The sequence below is a fragment of the Budorcas taxicolor genome, chromosome 4 (assembly GCF_023091745.1).
Source record: "Budorcas taxicolor isolate Tak-1 chromosome 4, Takin1.1, whole genome shotgun sequence".
In the NCBI taxonomy this organism is placed as follows: Eukaryota; Metazoa; Chordata; class Mammalia; order Artiodactyla; family Bovidae; genus Budorcas; species Budorcas taxicolor.
In genome coordinates, this window is record NC_068913.1 from 102,533,060 (window position 1) to 102,558,742 (window position 25,683).

The window sequence follows — 25,683 nt, forward strand, 5'->3', positions numbered from 1 at the left end:
AAGAAGGAGAAGGGGATGGTAGAGGATGAGATGGTTAGATAGCATCACTGACTTGACAGACATGAATCTGAGCAAACTCTGGGAGACAGAGGAGCCTGGTGTGCTACTGTCCATGGGGTCACAAAGAATCAGACATGACTTAGCGACTGAACAACGACAAAGTCCAAACTTACTCAATAGAAGAAGAGCATTTTTCTGTTCCACCAACCCTAGACTAGTCTGGAACTTTAATTCGGTAGCACCAGTCCAACCTATTACATACTGATAGAAAGTTTAAAATATAGTTACAGACCCACATCCACAGCTGTGTCAACCCTTTATAACATCTGTGCCCAAGAGATTTAATTAGTTTGTACGATCATTTCTCACTGCTAACAGATGAGCTGGGGGAACATAGGTGACAAAGAGAGAAGGCTTACAATATCAAATTATTGCACACAAAAGCATCTTTTTTTCAGCATCACCTTGATTTATTTTCCTCGTCTTTTTTTTCCTCCAATGGAAAAATAATTTCATCAAAAAACAAATATTTCTGCCAAAGTGAAATAATAATTTCATGTTATAATGCTTTCTTTTTTTAAAAAAAAGTCAACATGGAACTAGGACATGCTCTGACCACCCTCTCCTCATTTTGCTGACTACAATTTTTTAAAAATCCACTGGCAGAAAAAAAGATATTTTCCTCAAATAGGATGACCATATTTTATTGCTCCTTTGTTTAGTAGATATTTTTCTCAATTGGGAAAAAAAGTCTAGGTGAAAAAAATTGCCTAACAAGAGAAGTAGTTTACATAGTCATAACATTTAAATTGCTGCCAAAAGAAAAAAGTGTAAAAAAAAAAATTTAATGTAAAATATCACATAACTTCAAAACCCTTACCTCAGTTTTCTATCACTTAACATGTACTATAAGCCAACTTTCTAAATAGGATTACAGTCCTCTATTATAAGTCCCTAGTGGTACTATGGTATATTGATACATTTAAAAAAAATGCTACTACAAAATTTTTCTTTTCATTTGTTTCTGCCTATTGTGTACTTAAGCTATAGATAATTTTTGAATAAAAAGCCTACGGTAGATATAAATGCAATAGTTAACTGATCCTGTTTGCTGATGTCCTTTTCATGGTCCACGGAAGGTGGCGGCTTTTAGTCCAGCATCTTCTCCTGTTTCTTGCCTTCCTTTTTCTTCTTCTTAGATTCTGCTGTGATTAAAATAAAAGAAAGAGAGGAAAACGTATCACATTAGTAAGCTATGAGAGAGGGAGCCACTTTTCTTATAAATGGCCAGGAATGAAATGATTAAATGCATAGACAAAGTACGTGTGTGTGTGTGTGTGTGTGTATGCATATGCACGTGCTTTTGAGAGAGAGTGCCTATGAGAATAGGCAGGAGTACTACAGCTTCCTGGGTGAACACCTAAAAATGCCTGGTTTCATACTGGTTGCCCCCATTTGATAAACAACATACTGTCTGAGGGTCTCACTTAGAAAATTGAAACACAGCCAGCCCTTTTGAAAGAATAGACAGGTCACTGCTCAATGGAGAGCTACCGACGGTCTCCCAGACCCTCACTTCCCACATTCCCTTTCCATGCGACAGGTGATAAGCTTTTTTTTTTCCTGTCATCATTTTCAAAGTGCTTCTGCTCCTGAGTTATCCTCTCCTGATGTGTCTTCTGTTTATACATTTGGCCATCTAGTCATATATGAAGGACCACCTCTGAATCTACCAAACATGGAGCTTTGACTCTACAAAGACTCCTAGCCTTGGTGAAGCAAGTAAGATGTACCAACCTGGGCTAAACCAGGTAAGTAAAACTATTAGGATTTAAACCAAAAGACTTCATCCTTTTCCATTCAGTCATCTGTCATTTCCCTTTTCCTAAGCCTAGGAGAAAACAGTATGGAATGGATATGTCAGCTTTGGCTCCAAAGATGAGAATGGTCAGCATCACCAGGCTAGCGAGTGAAAGGATATTGCTAAGTGTTTTTCAGATATTAAATACTTTCCCCATTCAGTCCCCATAGTGGCAGAAATGTATGGGTTAGGGGCTGGAGCCAGACTGCTGGAGTTTAAATTCTGACTCTATCACTAAGTTAATGTGAGACTCTGAGAAATTTGTATATCTGTGAATCAGATTCTTCACTTGTGAATGGGCATATGAATAGTACCACTTCATCAGGTTCATATCCAAATTTGATGAGTTGTATCAGATCCACTGAGAACAAAACATGGGACAATAACGTGGCAATAAAGGTTAGCAGTTATTATTAGTGTGATAATAGACTAAGAACAAGGGGGTGATTTCTCTACACAATTAATATTCTTTGTCATCACCAACACATTTGCACTGAGTAGGTCATTGAATGTGCTGAGCAACAGAGGAATATCAGGGCAAAAAGAGTGGCCAGTAGGGACTTGTTCATGGGATCACAGGACACGTGCCCAAGAAGGTCAGAGGTTTATGATGAGAGGGGACACCTCAACCACAAATGGTGTACAAAACTCAGCTTATGCTTAAGCAGAGCTTGAACTTTTTCCATTGTTATCCTTACCATCTCTTCAGATTAGTTCTGAAGTCCATTATCTATTAGGCCTAGAAGTATTTCTGTACAAAGTAATTGTCCTAAACTTCCTTTATTCAAGCTTCAAGGGTGCAACATAGGCAATTAGGTCAGGAGTTGTGAAAATGTTGCTGAACTGCTGCTCAAGAGTATTCATTTTGTTCACAAATATCCTCAGAATTTTCCCCTCTCCATACTGAAGTAACACTCTTTTACTCTCTCTGTTTCTATTTGTCATTAGAAATGTCTCCTTTTTGACCTATTATAGGTGAGATGACCAGAACTTCCAAGTTTAAAGGTACCTCTAAGGTCAAATAAGGTTTTCTGATCAGTTTCTGAACAAATACTATCTGAACATTCAATAATCCCTAGTCTTTGGTTGGCATTTGAAGTAACAGCTGTATATTAAGATGGTATCCTCAGGGAATAATCTAGGATGACAGCTGAAATATAACTCTGATTTCCCTCGTCTCATTTTCTCCAAATCCCTTACTGGGGAAGCCTCAGTAATTTATAATCCTCTAGCCTCCAGGAGAGGATGTTTGGGGCAATAGTTCGCATCTTTTGGCTATCATGTCCCTATTTCAATATGTAAGTAAATGAATCCCACACTGATCAGGTGTTGGTAAAATTTTATTTCGTAATGCTTAAAGTTACTCTGAATATTGGAAACTGTTTGATCTAAGTAATGTAGGCAACACTTTGGGAACTGGAATTTCTGCTCAGTTGTCCTTGGTAAAAGCAAGAGCACCTCTCTCTGTTACCTAAGCCTGACATTTACTTTATATTCATCAATGAACAACCATTATTGGTTGTTAATACCATTAAATTGGTATTTAACAATTAAAAACCAAGAAACGAACCAATTGCCCATATAATCTGCACAATATCAATATTTTTAATACAACTGACAAAAAAGTCACCATGGCATTCCTTTGACACACTACCCACCTTAAGTCCACTCTGGGTTCAGTCTAAATAGATAAAATGAGGAGTCTTCAGTAAAAGGCAGTGGAAAGAAGAATTCGTATTTGTCTATAGTCAATTTGGTGACTTCCCTGGTGGCTCAGACGGTAAAGCGTCTGCCTACAATGCAGCAGACCCGGGTTTGACCCCCGAGTCAGGAAGATCTCCTGGAGAAGGAAATGGCAACCCACGCCAGTATTCTCGCTTGGAAAGTCCCATGGACAGAGGAGCCTCGTAGACTGCAATCCATGGGGTCAAAAAGAGTCGGACACGACTGGGCGACTTCACTTTCACTTTCATAGTCCAATTGGATTTCTCACACTGTGACCTTTATGTATATTTAGTGAGCTTTGCCACTACTTCTCTCTATGGCCTCAAAAACTGATGAACATCCTCTCGAGCTTTACCGTCTGTGTTGTGCTGTGCTGTGGTTTTAGTCTTGTCCTACTCTTTGTGAACCTAGGGACTGTAGCCCACCAGGCTTCTCTGTCCATGGGATTCTCAGGCAAGAATACTGGAGTGGGTCACCATTCCCTCCTCCAGGACATCTTCCCAACCCAGGGATCCAACCCATGTCTCTTAAGTTTCCTGCGTTGGCAGGCAGGTTCTCTACCACTAGGGCCACCTGGTAAGCCCCAAAGATCATGGGTATGTGGCAGCTATTTTTGTGGCTTCATCCCTATTTCTCTTGCTACCATCACAGATGCGTGTGACGTCAAAGACAGTAAACCAGTATGGAGGAAAAGTACGTCTGTGGTAGATTTAGTCTGAGTGGGGAGAGAATTTCTCCTCTCAGGGTTATTTCATTCTTTTTGAAAAGTATTATTTTCCAGTTTTAAAAGTAATGCCTATTTATATAAAAATAAACATATGGTAAAAAAATTACCCATGGTTTCACAATATAGAGATAGCACTTTCAGCAACCAGGTCTATTTATGTTTCCTTGCTACAAATTTATGTAATGTACTTTAAGAACATAATGACAGTTGATAGAATATATTATACTAAAAATTCTATTAGTTTCCATGCCATTGCATATACTTTGAAACATGACCAAGTAGCATTCTTTTATGACATCTCTGCCTATTTTTCTTCTTTTGTTGGCCAGTCGGCGTGTTCCCAAATGTCCCCATTTTTTGTTATTATAAAGAATGAGGCAATGTGTGTTCTGCAGACAAATCACTGTATGTTTAAACTTTGCCCTAGTGTACATTATTAGCAGGGGATATACTGGGTCAAAAAACAGAGTATTTTTAAAGCTCTAGGTATGTATTGGCGTATTTCTTTCTTGCAAGGAAGTACAAATTTAAATTTTTAACAACAACTTATATAAGGCTATCACAGGGATTCTCTAGTGCTCCAGTTATTACGAATCCATCTGCCAAAACAGGGAACACAGGTTCGATCCCTGGTTAGTGAAGATTCCGCATGCCATTGGGCAGCTAAGCCCCTGCTCCACAACTACTGAACCTGCATGCCTAGAGCCCACGCTCTGCAACCAGCCACCGCAATGAGAAGCCATATATTGCAATGAAGAGTAACCCCCACTCCCTGCAACTAGAAAAAGTCTGCTCAAAGCAATGAGGACCAGGCCCAGCAACAAATAAATACATAAATACAAATTTTAAAAAAGAATCAATCACAGCAAACTCCTTCTCAAAAGGCAAATCATCAAACAAGATGCATCATCTCCTTTCCACCCATCCACAGGTATTTTTAGGAATAGAATTGCCGCATGGTTGGTACAAGTAAACACCCACTCCCATTTCCATTATTAGGGACACCTAGAAGAAATAAGATTGTAAGCGGGAATTGAAAGAAAGACATCACAGATTTTTTTCTGAAGACTTTGAGAGGAGATGTCATTCTAAGAAGCAGAAGAGTTGAAAATTCTGGAATAAAGTAATCTCATTTCCTTAGCAAAATGTCTTGGTTTGATTTCTTTTTTTCAGATGACCTATGGCATATATAGAAAATGAAAGAAAATTAAGAGATGAAATGATTTGAGAGGGGCTTGGATTTTAACTGGGTCAACATCTCTTTGCTACTATTTCAAATAAAATGGCTTTGGGTCATTACACTGATGGGAGGAACTGTTAATTAGAATAGGAAAATATGTTTACCTTCTAAAGAGGTAGAATTCCTATAAGAGGAAGCTATGAACTCTCAGAAATGGACACCAAAGCTTTAGAGGTCAAGAGTCCCCATGGACAGGGACAGCGGGCGGTGTGTCACAGAGAGTCCTAAATATAACCTGTGGAGATTCATTCAATAAATCATGAAAACTGAGTGAGGGAAAATAATCAAGTTACTGTCAAACAATAATATCACCATGTAAATAAGCCCCAAATTCTGGATACAACCAACACCTTTGTAACACTTCATGAACCTATTTGAAGGAATTCACCTGTGCTTAAGAATCAGCTGCCTAGTCACCTGGAAATCTCTAATTCCTTCCCAGCTGTGTTTCTGAACTGATAACAAGGCTTGCTGAATTGTAAATGTACAGCTCAGTGATCCACCAGGGATCTAGGTACTAGCTGGCTCAGCTTCTCGCCACGGCACCGTTCATTGAATTCCCCAATATTTCAGGTTAAATGGGGTAATGTCTATCAAGTGGCACAATACAGGAAGAAATTTCTGTATAGTTAATAATCAAAAGTATCATCTCTTAGTTTTTTATTCTGATTATTCTCAGATATGGTTCAGTCCAACAGCTGTGTAATAAATTGTTTCCTCTTCAATTTCTTGTTTTGTAATGTCACACCATTTCTTCTTTTATGGACTCGATACATTTATAATACTTCTAGAATTATATATGGAATATATGCGTGCATGCATGCTAACTAGCTTCAGTTGTGTCCAACTCTTTGAGAACCTAATGTCTACTCTATTCATGAGATTTTCCAGGGAAGAATACTGGAGTGGATTGTCATGCCCTCCTCCAGGGGATCTTCCCAAACCAGGAACTGAACCTGCTTCTCTTGACTACTCCTGCACTGGCAGACAGGCAGATTCTTTACCAGTAGCACCACCTGGGCATATGGAATATATACATCCCACCATATATACCCACCTTCATAGAGCTGCTCCTCAGTGATGCACTCGAGCTAGTATCTGCCCTTTCCCTCACTGCCCACCTTCCCTTTGCTCATCAAGTCTATTTCATAACAACACCAACCACTCTCCTCTCTACCTGCCCTTCTACACAAGTTTACTTTTGACATCAAGTACAGTACATTAAAAATAGTATAATTCTATGTCAAAATGAAGACTAAACGTGTCTGGACCCTTTGAGCAACCTCTGTTTGCCCGCATTCACTTAGGGGTGACTCAACACTTAACTGCGTTGCCTCAAAATAGCAAGTTCAGCTATGAAAGCATGGTGAGTAATGTGGACTTAACAGAGGGTTTAGTGGAGATGAGGAAATTATTTCATCAACTACCCAGAGCAAGTTTCGTAAATGTCCCTAAGCAGGCCAGCTATTTTCCAAAGCAACTCCCCTTGGATCAGTAAATGAAGCTCTTCTCCCTTCACCCAGAGACTCCTCTTTTCAGCCCCCTTTCCCTCTTATCCCTCTGTTTTTTCCTCTTTGAAGAAAAAAGCTGAGACCACTACTGGCTTCTCCAACCCATCAAGAAAGGAATCCTCTCCAGGATGTGCTTTCTTTGTAGGGTAGAAGCGAGTGTGCTGGGGTCACTCCTAGATCTGACCTATGCACATGGGTATACCAGGAAGAGAGTTACCAAGTCAAACCCCTCTTTTAACTCAGCTCATTCATATTGTCCTTATGTATCAGTCACAGCTATTCATGTGTCTGGAAATGTAAAAAAAAAAAAAAAAACCACTGGAAATGTTTGTGGACTTTTCCTCTGAGAGTCACGAGAGAGAAGAACAGTAAAGAAAGGAATCAAGAGATACTTCATCTGTATGTCCTTTAATCCAGGGTTTTCTCACTTGTATACAGTTACAGAAGGAAAACAAAAAACTGTGTGTGTTGTGGGTGTGTATTTGTATTCATATTCAGCAGCTACATTGTTTTTTTCACCTTTGGCCCAAAAAAGTGTTTAAGTACTGAAGAAAATTCAAGAGAGGCAAATATAGCTAGAGCAAATAAAACATGGCAAAGAATATGTAATTTTATGTAGGTAGCTTTGAGAATGTTGGGATAATTATGGCCATATATTTGTGGGCTCAATAGCACCCAATTCTGATACCTGTGTTAGAGACTTGGTGTGTGCCTGTGTGTGTGGCGGGGGGGGGGGGGGGTGGGGGTGTGGGTGTGTGTGTGTTTGGTTTGGTTTGGCAGTCACTAGATGCTGTTATTCTTGGTAATCCTGCTGGCCCTATCTCCATTCCCTAGGTACCTTGAAGCACTCTGTAAGTCAGAATAGAGGATATACTGAAATCCACGTGTCTCTGTCTCTCTAACACACAGACACACACACAGAAAGACACAGACAACCACAGATGGTGGAACGAATGTCTAGGCTTCTGTTCAGCAAAGCATCTGCTCCTTCCTCAGTCCACAGGCCCCTCTCAACACCTTACACTTCCTGACAGTGACCTCCCCACACAGAGTAACTGACCTCTTCTACATCAAAAGCAGAAAGCATACTTCTTTCCAATATGATATTTAAATGTTTAAAACCTTATTTCTGCAATAATGAGGGCATAGGTAGAAAATTTACCTTATTATAAAATAGTATAAGTTATATGGTAGCCTAAGTCAGAAATGAAATGTATTTTTATAAACAATAAGTAGTTCCCACTAAGTACATCATTATTTTTCTATTATCATATCTAATGTTTAATATTAAATGACTGGTGCTATTGGAAACTCAAATTATGATTTATGGAGAAGGGGAAAAGCTTGAACTCTAGAATATTTGAAAACTCAGTAAGTACAGCTCCATGAATCATTTTTAATTCACTCTTATATTTTTTTTTGGTTCCTATATGTATATGTACACATTATATATATATATACACATTATAAATATATATACATATATGCATACATACATATATATATGTATGTATGTATTAGAATCAGTTGTGATGGGCTGAATTATGTCCCCCTCAAAAATCCCTACTGAATTCCTAACCCCTCAGAGTGTGAACATACTTGGAGACAAAGTTGTTACAGAGGTAAAGAGGTTAAAATGAGGTCATTAGAGTGGGCCCTACCCCAGTATGAGTGGTGTCCTTGTAGTAAGGAAATTTGGACACAGACAACCCCAGGAAGAGGAGAGCAATCTATGAGCTGAGGAAAGCAGTCTGGAGCAGACTCTTCCCTCACAGTATTGAGAGGGAATCAATCTTGCTAAAACCTTGTGAAAAAATTAATTCCTGCTGTTTAAGCCACCCAGCTTGTGGTGCTTTGTTATAGCAGTGAGAGTAAACGAATGCATCCGTGAACTAGATTACACTAGCTGTCCTTTTTGTATATCCTTCAGATAACCCTCACTAGTTGCAGAGGTGCAAAATATACCTGAGTTTATTGTTATTTTTTTTAATGTCCCCCAGATTTTAATTAACATCATTTGAATATGTGACTTGGGGACAGTACACTGTAGGACTGTATGCGCATGTGTGGTTTCACAGCTGCTCCAGGCATTAATCCATCACCGGCCTCCATGCCTGTCCTCCAGATTTAGAGCAGGTGAGCTGTGTTTCAACAACACTCAGTTCCACCCTGCCTCCACGCACCCAATGCTCTGTCTACAGCAGCAGCAAGTAGGTTCAACTTCTCTACATGTTTTTAAACAGCAGCCTTCATAGCAGCTTAATTTATTACTCTGGTGCGTGTCAGCAAAGGTCTGAAAATAAAGCTTTCCTGTTTTCTGTAGAATGAGAATCATCCCTGGAATTATTTTCACCTCGCAAGAGCAAGCGCCAAGAATGTGTGGGCCTGTGGTAAACAGCTCTGGGCCTTGCCCTCTGTGTGACCCAGCAGCAGGACACTGGGAAAATGTTTACCTGCTTCTTGCCCTTTGGATTTCTGATGAGCTCTTCTATAAATACTCCATTTTCCTCTAGAAAAAAATCTTTCTTTCCCCCTGCCTCTTTGAGCTGAGCAACAGCCAGCCTGCTTTGATTTCCCTGTAGGTTGCTGAAGGCTGTGCAATGCGGCAGAGCTGGCTGGAGTCACCGGGAACGTACAGAACGTCTCTACAGCAGCACCGGTGCCTTGGATCCTGGGGAAGCACGAGTATCTCAGAGTGGAGAGAAGGTAGCCCCAAATCCAGCCCTGGGTGGAGCCTGGGAGGCCACCGAGTGTAATGGGGTGCCTGGCACTTCTGTGTCTTGCTCTGGAGGAAGTCAGCCCCTTTATAGGACCCTCATTTGAGAAAAGTGGCACTAAAAGTTATCATGTGCTCCCATGTGATTATTATACAAAGAAAAGATGAGTCAAAAGTATCTGATGCAGCTCAATGGTAAATGACCCCAAACATACTTATACTAATGTTTTAGAGTTCAGTTCAGTTCAGTCACTCAGTCGTGTCCAACTCTTTGCTACCCCCTGGACTGCAGCACGCCAGGCCTCCCTGTCTATCACCAACTCCCAGAGTTCCCTCAAACTCATGTCCATTGAGGTGGTGATGCCATCCAACCATCTCATCCTCTGTTGTCCCCTTCTCCCACCTTCAATTTTTCCCAGCATCAGGGTCTTTTCCAATGAGTCAGTTCTTCTCATCAGGTGGCCAAAGTATTGGAGTTTCAGCTTCAGCATCAGTCCTTCCAATGAATAGTCAGGACTGAACTCCTTTAGGATGGACTGGCTGGATCTCCTTGCAGTCTGAGAGACTCTCAAGAATCTTCTTCAACACCACAGTTCAAAAGCATCAATTCTTTAGTGCTCAGCTTCATTTATAGTCCAACTCTCACACCCACACGTAACTACTGGAAAAACCATAGCTTTGACTAGATGGACTTTTTTGGCAATGTAATGTCTCTGCTTTTTAATATGCTGCCTCAGTTCAGTTCAGTCACTCAGTCATGTCTGACTCTTTGCGACCCCATGAATTGCAGCCCACCAGGCCTCCCTGTCCATCACCAATTCCTGGAGTTTACTCAAACTCATGTCCATCAAGTCGGTGATGCCATCCAGCCATCTCATCCTCTGTCAACCCCTTCTGCTCCTGACCCCAATCCCTCCTACCATCAGGGTCTTTTCCAAGGAGTCAACTCTTCACATGAGGTGGCCAAAGTATTGGAGTTTCAGCTTGAGCATCAGTCCTTCCAATGAACACCCAGGACTGATCTCCTTTAGAATGGACTGGTTGGATCTCCTTGCAGTCCAAGGGACTCTCAAGAGTCTTCTCCAACACCACAGTTCAAAAGCAGCAATTCTTCAGCACTCAGCTTTCTTCACAGTCCAACTCTCACATCCATACATGACCACTGGAAAAACCATACCCTTGACTAGAGGGACCTTTGTTGGCAAAGTTATGTCTCTGCTTTTGAATATGCTATCTAGGTTGGTCATAACTTTCCTTCCAAGGAGCAAGCGTCTTTTAATTTCATGGCTTCAGTCACCATCTGCAGTGATTTTGTGCTGAGTTTTAAGCCAACTTTTTCACTTTCCTCTTTCACTTTCATCAAGAGGCTCTTTAGTTCTTTTTCGCTTTCTGCCATAACGGTGGACAAAAACCTAAACTATTCAGTTATTTTAGAATACCTAAAGAGATCCCATAGGAAGCAATTTAGGAAGAATTGGTATAATAGAGAAGAACTCTGGACACAGACTCTCTTGACTTCAAGCCTAGCCCCTCACTGGCTAGTGACCTTGTGCAAGTTGAAGCCTTAGTGTCCTGATTTGTAAAATGCAAACCAAACTCCTTGGGGCTGCTGTGGGGACCAAGTGAGGCAGTGTGTGCTAAGGGCTCAGTATAATGCCTTTCCGGGTTTCCCAGGTGGCTCAGTGGGTAAAGAATCTGCCTGTAAAGCAGGAGACATAAGAGATGCGGGTTCGATCCCTGGGTTGGGACGATCCCTTGGAGGAGGACATGGTAACCCACTCCAGTATTCATGCCTGGAGAATCCCATGGACAGAGGAGCCTGGCGGGCTGCAGTCCATAGGGTCACAAAGAGTCAGACACGACTGCAGCGACTGAGCACACACAGGCATAGTGCCTTTCCCATTGTACTCAGTAAACAGCAACTACTCTTGTTATGCTCAAGAAATGCTGATGATAATAGCTGCAACCTAAAACATGAAGCTGAAATTCTCAATCCAGAAGTTAAAAAGGAAAAATGCAGAAGCTTCAGGGGGAAATAAAAAGAAGGTCCCTCAACCCAGTATCTAATTAGTGCAAACATTGTTCTATTAGGCAGCCTTCCTTGATACTAATTATTATATAGCTGTTTTGTGTGTATGCAGCTAATGAGCCTCTGAACATGGAATTTACCAAGGGAGATGAAAGCAGATAAACAGCATGAAGTGAACCCTACAAATATTTATAGCTGCTAGACCTCACAGCTGTCCTGGCAATTAGAAGCAAAAATTCTTTAATAAGGATGGGAGTAAAATACCCAGGTGACTCTTCTTCCAAGTGAACGCGCTATGCTTTAACTGTGATTCTCTGTACATTTTTTTTGCAGCCAATGAGTGAACGGTGTGCTTTAGTGAGCCAGACCAGGATAGTTGATTTACTTGGACACATCATTCAGGGAATTCCCTGGTAGCTCAGTTAGTAAAGAATCTGCCTGCAGTGCAGGAGACCCAGGTTCGATCCCTGGGTCGGGAAGGTCCCCTGGAGAAAGAAATGTCAACCCACTCTGGTATTCTTCCTGGAAAATCCCTGGACATAGACAAGATGTCCCATCTTGGACAATGGGGTCACAAGAGTTGGACATGACTTAGCGACTAAACCACCACCCCCATTCATTCATCGAGTCAGTACCATTTGTTGAGCTCCTCTCGAGGACTAAGGACCTGAGTTGTAGTAACTTGCATAGGTGAATGGGTTGTGGCTCCTGACCTCCAGAGCTCCAGTGTGGGACAAGGCAGACATGTGCCTTCTGCAGAGGCAGTGATGACTGTCTTATCACAGGAGCCAGCCCTTAGAGATAAGGCAGTCACTGCAGGCTTGGGCAGGGAAGTCTGGCAAGTTCTCATAGGGATCTCCTTTCTAATCCTCAACAAAAACAAGCTCTTTTTGGCCTCAGGACTCTGAACTTCCCCTTGTTTTATTTAGAATAGTAGTGTGGCTTTGTTTTCTTGGGCTCAAAAATCACTGCAGATAGTGACTGCAGCCATGAAATTAAAAGATGCTTTCTCCTTGGAAGAAAAGCTATGACAAACCTAGACAGTGTATTAAAAAGCAGAGATATTACTTTTCAGACAAAGGCCATATAGTCAAAGCTATGGTTTTTCCAATAATGTATGAATGTGAGAGTTGGACCATAAAGAAGGCTGAGCACTATAGAATTGATGCTTTTGAATTGTGGTATTAGAGAAGACTCTTGAGAGTCCCTTGGACTGCAAGGAGATCCAACCAGTCAATCCTATAGGAAATAAATCCTGAATATTCACTGGAAGAACTAATGCTGAAGCTGAAACTCTAATACTTTGGCCACCTGATGGGAAGAACTGACTCATTGGAAAAGACCCCTGATGTTGGGAAAGATTGAAGGCAGGAGGAAAAGGGGGTGACAGAGGATGAGATGGTTCGATGGCATCATCGACTTGATGGACATGAGTTTGCACAAGCTCTGGGAGATGGAGAAGGACAGGGGAGCCTGGCATGCTGCAGTCCATGAAGTTGCTAAGAGTTGGACACGACTGAGCGATTGAACAACAAAACATTGTGGCTAGCTGCTATTTACCTTCAAGTCCAGGTTCAAAAGTGACCTCTCAAAGGTGCTCTCCCCAGTTACACTGTCTTAGCCCACTTCCCTCTTGGTCACTCTAACACTTGGCTCTTTAGTTAAGACCACTTTCTTCAATACGTAGTTCTCATTTTAATTATTAGTTGTTTATTTTGATCACTATTATCTACCCACTATCACCACTAGAACAGAGAAATAAGAGGGAAGGAGACATTTAATATCAGTAGTACCTAAGATGCAATCTGCAAGCTCTTAATAGATTTTATAAATAAATGAATACATTGGGAGCTATGTCAAAGGACAGCATGCTTCTCTCAGAACACTTGGAACTCCCTGCAGTAGTACACTGGGATTTATCCTCCTTCTACTGCACTTCTGGTCCATAGAGGTCATTGTATCCCTGGTGCTGATCTAACCTACAGCACCCACTGCATAAATGTTTGCTGAATAAACAAGCTGGGTTTTACAGAATGAAATGTATAAAGCATAGGAGAAGGGAAACAGGTCAAAAGTTTCTAGAATAACAGGTATAGAGAAATGGACATATAACAAATCATGGCCCATGGATCCATCTGTGGGAGTTTGGTGTGGTTGGGGCGGAGTCTATGAGCAATGCCTGGAGCAAGGATCCAGGAAGAGCCAAGCTGGATGATGTCTGAGCAGCAAATCCTGCTAAGGAGCCAGGACCTGATTCTGTGCTCATAGCAGTGATGCTCAAAGAGGGATTTTAGGAAGAATAAGTGGGTCCGAAATTCATTACTTTTCTTAGATGAGAAATTGAGAGGCCTATGTGGAATAGATACAGGGGTAGGAGGTATATGTAATGCAGGGAATCTAGAGTCAGGCTGCCCTATATTTAAGTCCTGGCTCCTCTGCCTATTATCTGTATCACCTTATACTAGGCATTTAAGTTTTCTAAGCCATAGTTACCATATATGTAAAATTGGGGATGGTCATAGTAGCTATTTCACAGAGATTTTGTGAATATTCAATGACAATGTATGAGCATTTACCCAGCTATAATAAAAATCTATCAGGCTCTCAGGCTTCCCTGGTAGCTCAGCTGGTAAAGAACCTGCCTGTAATGGAAGAGACCCAGTTCAGTTTCTGGGTTGGGAAGATCCCCTAGAGAAGTGATAAACAATTCACTCCAGTATTCTTACCTAGAGAATCCCATGGACAGAGGAGCCTGGTGGGCTATAGTCCATAGGGTCACAAAGAGTCAGACACGACTGAAGCAACTTAGCACGCACACACCAGGCTCTCACAAAATATTAGCTCTAGTCACTATAGGTGTAAATCACCATGATTCTTTTGCCTGAAAAAGTGCTGAGGGAAACACCCACCTCAAGAAATCCATTTGGAAGGAAGGAAACATTCCACAAAATACTGCACATTTATCAAAGATTTTTACATAAATTACTTTTATCTATGCAACGTGCTATGAGATATTCATTGTAGACTTTAGTTTCCAGAAGACAAAACAGATATTCTAATAAAAGAGGGGCGGATTTAGATTTTCTCACTTCAAGAACAGTATCATGGGAAATAAAATAGACATTCAAAGAGTGCCACAAGCAGAATGAAAAAGAAATGAAAACCTTGAGGCCAAACTGAGTAAGACTGTTTCTTCCTGATCAAAAAGAACAAATTCCCAGGAGTTCTCTTTCTGGTCACATGCAAGGGCAGCAGCCATCGACCCCCCAGGGGTCTCAGAGAGGAGGAAGCCCCGCCCAGACTGGCCAGCACTGGGATTCTGTGCGCTCACCTCTCTGAACACTTTCAAAGTCTCTCAGCCTAGCAAAGCTCACAGAGTAGCTCCATGCTCATTCCCAAGGGACGTCAGAGCCCAGAAAATAGAAAGAAACATTGGGGAGTGTCTTTTATCTTTAAAAGAACTAACCAAAGAATCTATTTAGCGGGAGAGAATTGAGAATGCGGGAAATACCACTTTACTGACCCCCTTTCCCATTTAATGATCAACTGCCAAACGCTGTGCCCTGCACACTGCCGAGGTTCACACTTAAATGGCTGCCGTGCTTTTGATCTTTAAAGATGAATCGTCAAAGCTGAGAAGCCTAGGAAATCATCCAAAAAAAGAGAGAGCAGCAACGTAGTGAAGCTTTTAGAAATAGCCGGGAAGAAATAAAAGGAATCAGGGTTAGCGAGAGCAGGGAAACTAGACAAGGACTTGGCACCAGCAGAGCGTACATTGGTGGACAGGATGGCAGGAGGGATTAGCGTTGTTGCCTGGACCACCTGTGACACAGCCATCCATCCGTGTGCTCCTCACCCTGCCTCTCCGGGAAACCATTTGTCAATGCCCTCTGTCACACAAACTCGGAAGCAGACACATGCCAAGCTGGCGTGTCAGAATCGAAAAGAGTTCCACAGTACTTTCCAGTATTTATGTATCTTGTTCATAAAGCAACAAATGATTTCCATGTCAAGGAAAACTCAAGATTCTAGAATGATCCAACATGATCATGGTGCTATATCATTTGTGGCGCCTAGGAGGACCTCAGCTCATCTAGGTGCCTCCCACACAAGTCCCCTCCTCGGCCTCTTCTCTGACTCTGCACTCAGGTGATAGCTACCAGCAGCCTGCTCCCCTGGGTTGCACCTGCGCCCACAGAGAGGCCGGCCTGGAGGACCCCAGCTCCCCCATAGATAGGCCATCCTGCCAGCCTCACTCAGCTGGACCACCTTCTAAGTCTACGGTGAGTCCGTCCTCCAAGGAGACCATGGAGAAACACTCACTGCCCTCTGAAGGGTTCTCTGCTCTGACCTTTGATACAGCACTGTCAACCCTTACTGGCCACATTTCCAACCTTCTGCCCTTGCTCAACAGCTCAAATATTCCTGTACATTATTTTCAAACTGAAAAGACCAAAATGACTCAACAAAGAATGACTGGTGGTCCCAATAAGGAAAGACCTCTCTCTATAGGTGCTTCCCTGATAGCTCAGTTGGTAAAGAACCTGCCTGCAATGCAGGAGATCCCAGTGTGATTCCTGGGTGGGGAAGTTCTGCTGGAGAAGGGATAGGCTACCCACTCCAGTATTCTTGGGCTTCCCTTGTGACTCAGCTGGTAAAGAATCCACCTGCAATGTGGGAGACCTGGCTTCAATCCCTGGGTTGGGAAGATCCCCTGGAGAAGGGAAAGGCTACCCACTCCAGTATTCTGGTCTGGAGAATTCCATGGACTGTATAGTCCATGGGGTCGCAAAGAGTCAGACATGACTGAGGGACTTTCACTTTCTTTCTTTCTCTCTATAGTTTGGTACTCAACTGGTCCAGTGTGATTTTTCTCCAAGAAATGTCATCAGTGCCTCTTCTAGCCCAATAGGAGAGAAGGGTAGGTCTAATGATATACTCTAACACATACTCCCTGGAGGATCCACTCACTGAATACCAATGCAAATCCTTTTCAGCTTCTCCTTTGTATTTATAAGCAAAGTTTAGAAAGTTTTAGACATTTCCCAGACCCTCTTGCAGCAGAATTTTATATGTGACCTAGTTTCCACCATGCAGGCACTCTTAAATGAGTCTTAGAGCAGAACAAGCAGAAAATAAGGCCAAATTTGGGGAGATTGGACATTTTGGCAAGAAGAGAGGTAGAAGTGTTTGGCTTTGGGGGTACAGAGAGAGTGAAGCTTCCAGTGTCCAGCTCTTAGTATTATATGCGTCAAGCAGTGGGTACTTTCAGCAAGAGGGTCTCTGTTCTATCAGTCACGTATGGTGTGATTAGACATTTCTCCTGGATCTGATGTCTTCTCAGCAATATTGCTGAATCCAAGTCAAATCCTCTGGCCCTTCCGGAGAGTCTGTGAGCTATATAAAACTCTTCAATCAACCCCTTTCTGCTTCACTAGCTAGAATAGATCTTGCTGCAGCTAAAATCTCTTCGACAGACACAGGATTTTCTTAATTAAAATTTTTAATTAATACTCTGAATCTCTTTTCCTAAGAAATTAAAATCTTAAGTGTCCAACACTATGACTCACTAATTTCTCCCTGCCAGATTCTGGAAGCAATTAAGCAAATTCCAGTTATAATTTCTCAGTCAGTCAATGACCCTCCCCAGAGCAATCTGTCCTTACCCCAGGAAAGCTACATTTCAATTCTACATCTTCCAATTCTTAAGTCTGTATAGGATATAAATATTCTCCCTTCTTCTGGGTGTATAATTCAGAAGTGAATGACTAAAAGCTCTTTTCAGATTAAGTGGGATTCCAACACAAGAGAACCTTTAGATAAGGATCTAAAAGTTTCACTGAAACTGCGAACCAAGGCTAGAGTGCAGCGTTTGTACAATATTGCCAGAGCAGTACGAAGAACCACTTCTTTACCTCAAAAGCTAATGCTGTGAGAATGAAGCTCGATGAATTTTAAGACAATTTTTAACCAAATCAAGTGAGATATTTAGTAATTTGCCAAAATTTATATGGCAATTCTAGATATTAAGTACCTCCTCTCTCCAGGCAAGTCCTTCAGTCTTTTAACCTCATTAATAAGCAAGTCACAACAATTATCCCGCAAGGAGGATGTTCTCCCATCTTTCCTCAATTTAATGCTGGGTCATCACAGCCTTACAAACATCTTAATATTCCATTCTAAAATTTAAAGAGCATGTTTTTCACACTGAGAATCATGCAGTTTGCATGTTAATCCACTACCATTTCTTAAAACAAGAGGCCAGTAACCAAGCAAAAGAGTTTTACAAAACAAGCAGATAAAGAAAAAAAAAAAAAAAAATCCCAGAACTTGATGTTCTGTTTCATGAGAAGGATAATGTTGGGGGAAAGAACGTATATTCTGGCTATGAGGTCAGAGACTGGGTTAAAAAGACAGACAAATGATGTCGAAAGAGAACAAAGCCTGGAAAGATTCTGCTACTAAACAACAGGGGGACTTGGATGAATCACGGATTTCCTTTGTCCTCATTTGTTACATGAGGGCCCCATCAATCACAGGCAAGGTCCCTAGAAGCTCTACATTTATCTAATACTGGAGAGTTTCAGGGACAAGGAAATGGCAACCTACTCCAATACTCTTGCCTGGAGAATCCCAGGGACAGAGGAGCCTGGTAGGCTGCCGTCTGTGGGGTCGCACAGAGTCAGACACGACTGAAGCAACTTAGCAGCAGCAGCAGCAGCAGCAGCAGCCAGAGTTTCTTGAGTTTATAATACTTAGGGGCATGCGTGTGTGTGCATGTGTGCTCAGCCGTGTCTGACTCTGCGACTCCACAGACCATAGCCCGCCAGGCTCCTCTGTCCATGGGATTTTCCAGGCAAGAATACTGGAGTGGGTTGCCATTCCCTTCTCCAGGACCTAGGGGCAACACAGAACAATTGAAAAGGCAGTGGGTCTTCCAGATCAGCTAACTTTACATTTGAATCCTGGTTTCAAAACTTACAAGCTGTGAAACCTCAGGCAAGTTGCTTAAACTCTTTGAACCCTGTGTTTTCTCATATAAAAGTAAGATAAACAAAATGCACTACAAAGTGTTGTTTGATGGTTGAATTAAATGATGAGGAGTACCTATGACAGTGCTTGAGTCAAAATTAATGGGTCCTCTACCCGCCTCTGTCTTTTTTATGTTTTATAAGCTAAAACACAAGAGAACATCAATAACTTACTCTTTCCTGAATAAAGGAAGAAACTAATTTATAACTGTATAGTTTTGAGAAAAATTTCTTTAAATCACTTCTTTACTCCAGCTTCCACCACTCTTTGGTGGATCTGGTTTACAAAACATTTTTTGCCTTTTATTAATAGCATTTATTTTATAAATATTTATTCATCACTTACGGTGTGCTATTCCATGTTCTAAGCAAAAGGGATACAGTGGAGAATAAAATAGACCAAGTCCCTATCCTCCTGGGACTTATATTCTGGGAAATGTCTTTCAGAACACTTTTGGAAATAATGTTCTAAAAACTATCTTCTTCCATCTGGGCATCATCCCCCACATCACTGTTGGATTTAACAAAGCTCGTGTGTGAGTGCTAAGCCACTTCAGTCATGTCCAACTCTTCGTGACCCTATGGACTATAGCTCGCCAGGCTTCTCTGCCTACGGGGATTCTCCAGGCAAGAATATTGGAGTGGGTTGCCATGCCCTCCTCCAGGGGATCTTCCTGAACCAGGGATCAAACCTGTGTTTCCTGTGGCTCCTGCACTGCAGGCCGATTCTTTACCGCTGAGCCACCTTTAGAAATCTCATCTTCTCTTATTTCAAAGAAAAATATACTCATGGCGGTTACCTAATATCCACACGAGATTAAGTAAGAAATCTATAGGCTATGAAAGAGAATATGAACTTAGAGTCAGCCAAGTGTGGACTCTTGTCATTTATTAGAGATGTAGCCCCTGGCAAATAAAGTAACCAGTGTTCTTCAGTATCCTTCATATCAAAATCTACTTGCAAGAATATATGGAATTTTATGAGACAATATATGTAAAACACCTAGAGCAAGGTGTGAGAGTAGAAACAGGACAATACTAATCATAATAGAGATTCTATCTCATTATGACTTGTTTCTCCATTGATCAGAAATAAATGAGCTATCTTAAGGGTAGAAATTGACACAGAGAAAGCTGTAACATCCATTCATAGTTATTTGAAAAAAAATGGTATAAAAATATATACAACCCACACATGCCACCTGTTACATTTTTACTTAAACCATGAAAAATATGTTATGGAAAGTGTGTGTGAATCCCATTAAGAAAATCTTCTATCTGACAGTCTCTCTAGCTCAACTCATATGATAAGATTTTCAAAACTACTGAGCTGATTTAGCTGGTCTGGACCAAGCTGAGAACCTGGTGTGCAAACTACATTCCTAGAACCTTCCATTGTTGAGAGGGAAAAGATTAGTTTTAGCAAAGGTATGTTATGTACCAAAAGATTAAATCTTAATGACCTGTGAGATGCATAACTGGTAGTGTTGTTGAAATACAGAACTCAGTTCAGGTAAGTCCATTTTCAATTAATTATATACTTTAATTTTTGACATAAAAAATTAAGTAAAAAAATTTTGACATAAAACAACAGACTGCCTACCCACTTGAAATGTTGTTACCTCTATTTTTCAAGCCTGAACCAAACTTTTAACCTTCATTATGTATCCCTAAATGGGAAATGTAAAAAAGGGAACAATTCACCAGTCCAATTAAAATGGAGCCTCGTTTAATATATTTATCAAATATCCTAAGAAGTCTTTCTTAATCATGTTCCTACTTCGTCCGACTCATTCCAGACTTTTCGACATTTTACACGTTCACCCAGCCCCACCACCATCCACCACCTGTCTAATCAAAATCCCTTTTTTTTTTCTCCTCACCCCCTCAAACTGCAGTTTCTCTCACAAAAGGAGAGACCAAGGATGGCATGGAAGCTTGTGTGTGAGTGCCTTCCTATCCGTGGTCCCTGTGAATTTTACTCTCAATTTTGGCTGATACTGAAATCCCCTAAAAACCATTTTAATTTTTCAAAACTACTGATGCTGATTTAGTTGGTCTGGGTTATACCCGGGCACTGGGATCTTTATAAGTTCCCACAGAAAATTGTGTGTGCAGCCCAGGCTGAGAACCAGTTGATTGGAACACGGAGACATCTTCAATCCCTTTTCTTTTCCACTCTATATTTATGCTGAAGATTTTGGTTCTCTGACTGGATTAAAAATCAACTAATTTGAAAACTGCATCTCTTAGTTCTTCCAGTCTGTGGACTCTCTCACTGAATAGACGAGGTGTGGGATTTTCATTAGATTTCTGTGTCACTGTTTCCAGAAAAGTGGTATTTGTACAGTTGGCAGACAAACTCAGTGAACTGACCCTAGCGCCGTGTTATGCCTTTCAAATACACCCTACAACCAGCAGAGGTTTCCATGACCTGAGGAGAGTGGCCTGAATCCCAGATATGCACCTGCAGGTCCAGCCTCCATCAGTCTGACCAGCCTCCATCAGACTAAAGAGTGAGGCCTATGAAAGGGGTCCTTCCTGCCCATCAGCAGCAAGCCAGTCAATCCCCCTCAGTTTCTGAGGATATTTTTTCTGATTTTAATTTATTATGGACTTTTAATGTTCATTTTCCTGAATTTTTCCTTATAATTAATCTAGCCAATACGAATTTTCATATCCATTTTAGAGTCCATTTAAATGAGCAAAGGCCAAGGAGATATTTTAAGATAGAGTTCACTGAGGCCCATCATATTCATTTGCTAGGGCTACCATATACCAGATCACAGGGTGCATGGCTCAACAACAGGAGTTTCTTTTCTCACAGTTCTAGAGGCCAGAAATGCAAGATCATGGTGTCAGCAAAGATGATTTCTTCTGAGGCCTCACTCATCAGTTTGTAGATGGCTGTCTTCTCCCTATGTCTTCACCTTGTCTTTCTTGCGTGTCTGTCTGTGTCCTAATCTCCTTATATACTGCTGCTGCTGCTGCTGCTAAGTCGCCTCAGTCGTGTCCGACTCTGTGCGACCCCATAGACGGCAGCCCACTAGGCTCCCCCGTCCCTGGGATTCTCCAGGCAAGAACACTGGAGTGGGTTGCCATTTCCTTCTCCAATGCATGAAAGTGAAAAGTGAAAGTCAAGTCACTCAATCGTGTCTGACTCCTAGCGACCCCATGGACTGCAGCCTACCAGGCTCCTCCGTCCACGGGATTTGCCAGGCAAGAGTACTGGAGTGGGGTGCCATTGCCTTCTCCCCTTATATACTAGTCATATTGGATTAGGACCCATCCTTATGACTTCATTTAACTTTAATTTCTTCTTTAAAGACCCCATCTCCAGACACAGTCACATTTGGAGAGACTGAGGGTTAGGACTCCAATATTTGAATTTGGGGGGATATAACTCATCCATACAACCATGAAATAGAAGATTTTAATACCTTCTTGTCTCCCTTCAGCTGGGATTCTATCGTAGGAAACCATGGCCATGCTATTTAGTTTGGTTTATTTTCTCTAGCATGAAAGCTGACTTTCTGGGAATGAATAGAAAGATAGCTCTACATAATTTTGGAATTCCATGATAAGCTAATCTAACTAAAAAAAAAAAAATTAGAAATACAAAACTTACCAAGTTAGGTAGTAGAAAAAGGAAAAATATAAAATAATGTAACTGATTTCATGAGAACTATATACATTGATTATCTAGGAGAGTTGATTTAGAATTTTCAGCTTTTTGATCTTCCTAAGTGTGTTCATACTTGTCAGGATGTGGTCCTGATTTAGGGCTGAGACTGGTAAGTCACCATTGTTGTTGTCATTGCTGTTTTAATCACTAAGTCTTATCTGACTCTTTTGCAAAGCTGTGGACTGTAGCCCACCAGGCTCCTCTGTCTAAAGGATTTCCCAGGCAAGAATACTGGAGTGGGTAGCCATTTCCCTCTCCAGGGGATCTTCCCAACCCAGGGATCAAGCCTGTGTCTCCTGCATTAGCAGGCGGATTCTTTACCACTGAGCCACCAGGGAAGCCAAGTAAGTCACCATATAACTGTCTTAATTTGCCTGTCTTGCTAAGTTGTTTGTTTCTGCAAGGAGACTATTCCTATACCCTCATCAGTGCAGAGGACTTCAATCTGAACTCATCAATTGCCTGCTGCTGAAAAGTACTGGTGTGGTGCTCAGTATATGGACTTTTTCCAATCCCTTTCTTAAGGTGATTCACCCAAGATTTCCTTGTGGAAAATTTGCACATCTGAAGATCCTGCCTGAGCCCTTCAGTCCATTCAGATTAAAATTATGGTTCAAAGACAGGAACCTACCTTGAGGTTTGGACTTGGTCAGCTTGCCACAGGGCTTGGAGATGGTGACTGTCTTCTGGCAGTCAGCGTTGTGGAGGGCTCGCTTCAGGCTCCCAGTTCGGGTCTTCAGAGCCGTGTTCAGATCACATTCTCCCCAGGCCTGGAACTGGTATTTGCACTCCGCTGGAGGCAGGGTAGGACCAAACAGAAATCTCTGAGTTCCTCTTGGGGTACCATGAAAACAGACACTTTTGCTTTCGATTTTCTATAGTGAGGCAATTGTTGGTACACATGCAGTTGTGAAAAATAATACAGTGAGATCCCGTATACTCTACACCCAGTTTCCCTCCATGGTGATATCCTGCATAGCTATAGCACCACCAGGAACTTGTCATGGACACAGGCCAGAGAATTTATTTATTCACTGGAGAAGGAAATGGCAACCCACCCCAGTATTCTTGCCTGGAGAATCCCATGGACCAAGGAGCCTGGTGGGCTGCCATCCACGGGGTTGCAAAGAGTTGGACATGACTGAGCGACTAACACACACACAGTTTCACATGCTCTCATTTGTGTATATGGTATGTGGACACTGACTTCTGTGTGACTTCATCACATGTATAGATAAGAGTGAACCCCACCCCCCCATCAATAACATTCAAACAACTTCTAACACAAAGGTCCCTTGGGTGATCCTTTTATAGTCATAGCTCAGCATCCTTCTTCCTTTCTTACCTCCTTGCTGTGCTTTTCTTAGTCAGTCTATCTGACTTTTTGTGACCCCATGGACTGTAGCCTGCTAGGCTCCTCTGTCCATGGGGATTCTCCGGGAAAGAATGCTGGGGTGGGCAGCCCATCCCTTGGCCAGGGGATCTTCCCAACCGACCCAGGAATCGAACCGGGGTCTCCTGCATTGCAGGTGGATTCTTTACCAGCTGAGCTACCAGGGAAGCCCTTCCTACCTCCTGAACCCTTAGTAGTTACTAATCTGTTCTCTGCCTCTATAACTGTGTCATTTTAAGAACGCTATATAAATGCAATCATATAGTATGTAATGTTTTGAGACTGGCTTTTTCACTCGGCAACATTTCCTGGAGGTCCATCCAACTGTATGAATCAATAGTCTGTTCCTTCCATTGCCGAGGAGCACTCCGTGGTATGCATGTACCCCAGTTTGTTTAACCATTCACCAGCTGAAGGATATCTGGGTTGTTTCCAGGTTTTGGCTATAACAACTCAATCTGCTATACAAATTCATGTATAAATTTTTATAGGAACATAAGTTTCCATTTCTCTAGGATAAATGCCTAAGAGTGAAATCACTGCATTGTATAGTAAACACAAGTTTCATTTTGTGAAACACTGCCATGCTCTTTTCCAGCGTGGCTCTCTGTTCTGTATTCCCATCACCAGTGTGCATGATCTAGTTTCTCCTGTATCCTTGCTAGCACTTGATGTTATTTCTGACTTTAGCCATTCTTATAGGTGTGTAGTATATAGTGATGCCTCATTGGTTTTCATTTTTATTTTCATCATGGAGAAAAGATGCTGAACATCTTTTCACATGTTTGTTTGCCACCTAGGTATCCTCTTTAGTAAAATGATTGTTTATGTCTTTTGCCCAATTTCTAATTGGATTGCTGGTTTTGAGAGCTCTTTATATATTCTAGACATTTATATATAGAAGACCTTTAAAACACATTTTTAAGACATTTTATGTATAGATCTTTAGAGTAGTTATATACAATTTAAGATCAAACTTATCTGAATTTCACCATGCCTTTATAGAATTTACTTCCACTTATATAAAGTTATAACCCCAAAGGTTATAGAGAATGAAAAAGATGTAGTGTATGTATCCATTACCCTTCTCCACTGTCCAGCAGGCCAAAACACATTTCTGTAAACCAGTGAGAATACTTGGGGCATTGTGTCCCACTATGGCAAGAAAGACAAGTCTAGAATGGGGGGGTGGTGGCAGAAACAACAGGCAATTTTGGTGTTCAATGGTGGATTTAGGGTCAAAAGTGTTGAAAGATTCCTTCTCAGATTGGGAGACGAGGTCAGCATGAAACTGGCAATAGTCACTGAGCTAAAATCTATGAATAGTGGCTCAGAGCAGTCCATCCGGGTTTGGTGAGTAAAGAGCTATGAACCAGTGTGACAAGTGGGGAGGGAGCAAGAGAAAGAGAGAAGGCCCGGAAGTAACAGAGAGAGAGAGAGATCTGGAGAAGGAGGAGACTAAATAAGAAAAGAGGAAGGGAAGATAAAAGGATCTAGAAACAGAAGGAAAGAACACACTGTTAAGAGGGACCAAGGGCCTATTTTCTGTCCCTGCTGCTAAGGCAGTGGTCTCAATCAGGGACTACTCTGACCCTCTGCCCCCGCCCTGAAAGGAAACGTGAAGCAACATCTGGATACTTGCAGCTGTCACAGTTGTTGAGATGGGGAGTGCCACCAGAAACTAGTGGGTAAAAGTCAGGACTGCAGCTAAATATCCTATGCACAGAGCAGCCCTCCCTCCAGGACAAGAAAACTCTCTGGTTCC

The 25,683-nt window shown here is 41.7% G+C and overlaps 1 protein-coding gene across 1 annotated transcript in view; it reads right to left on the reverse strand.

Annotated features, from left to right (window-relative positions):
• Window positions 1–913: 913 nt before the first annotated feature.
• Window positions 914–25,683, reverse strand: part of PTN (pleiotrophin) — a 105,503-nt gene continuing 80,733 nt past the window's right edge. Inside the window, exons 4-5 of the mRNA XM_052639067.1 lie at window positions 23,157–23,318; window positions 914–1,205 (exon numbers count right to left, since the gene is read on the reverse strand). Of these exons, the coding sequence (XP_052495027.1) occupies window positions 1,150–1,205; window positions 23,157–23,318 (218 nt within the window). The 3' untranslated portion in view covers window positions 914–1,149. The remainder of the gene's footprint in view (window positions 1,206–23,156; window positions 23,319–25,683) is intronic.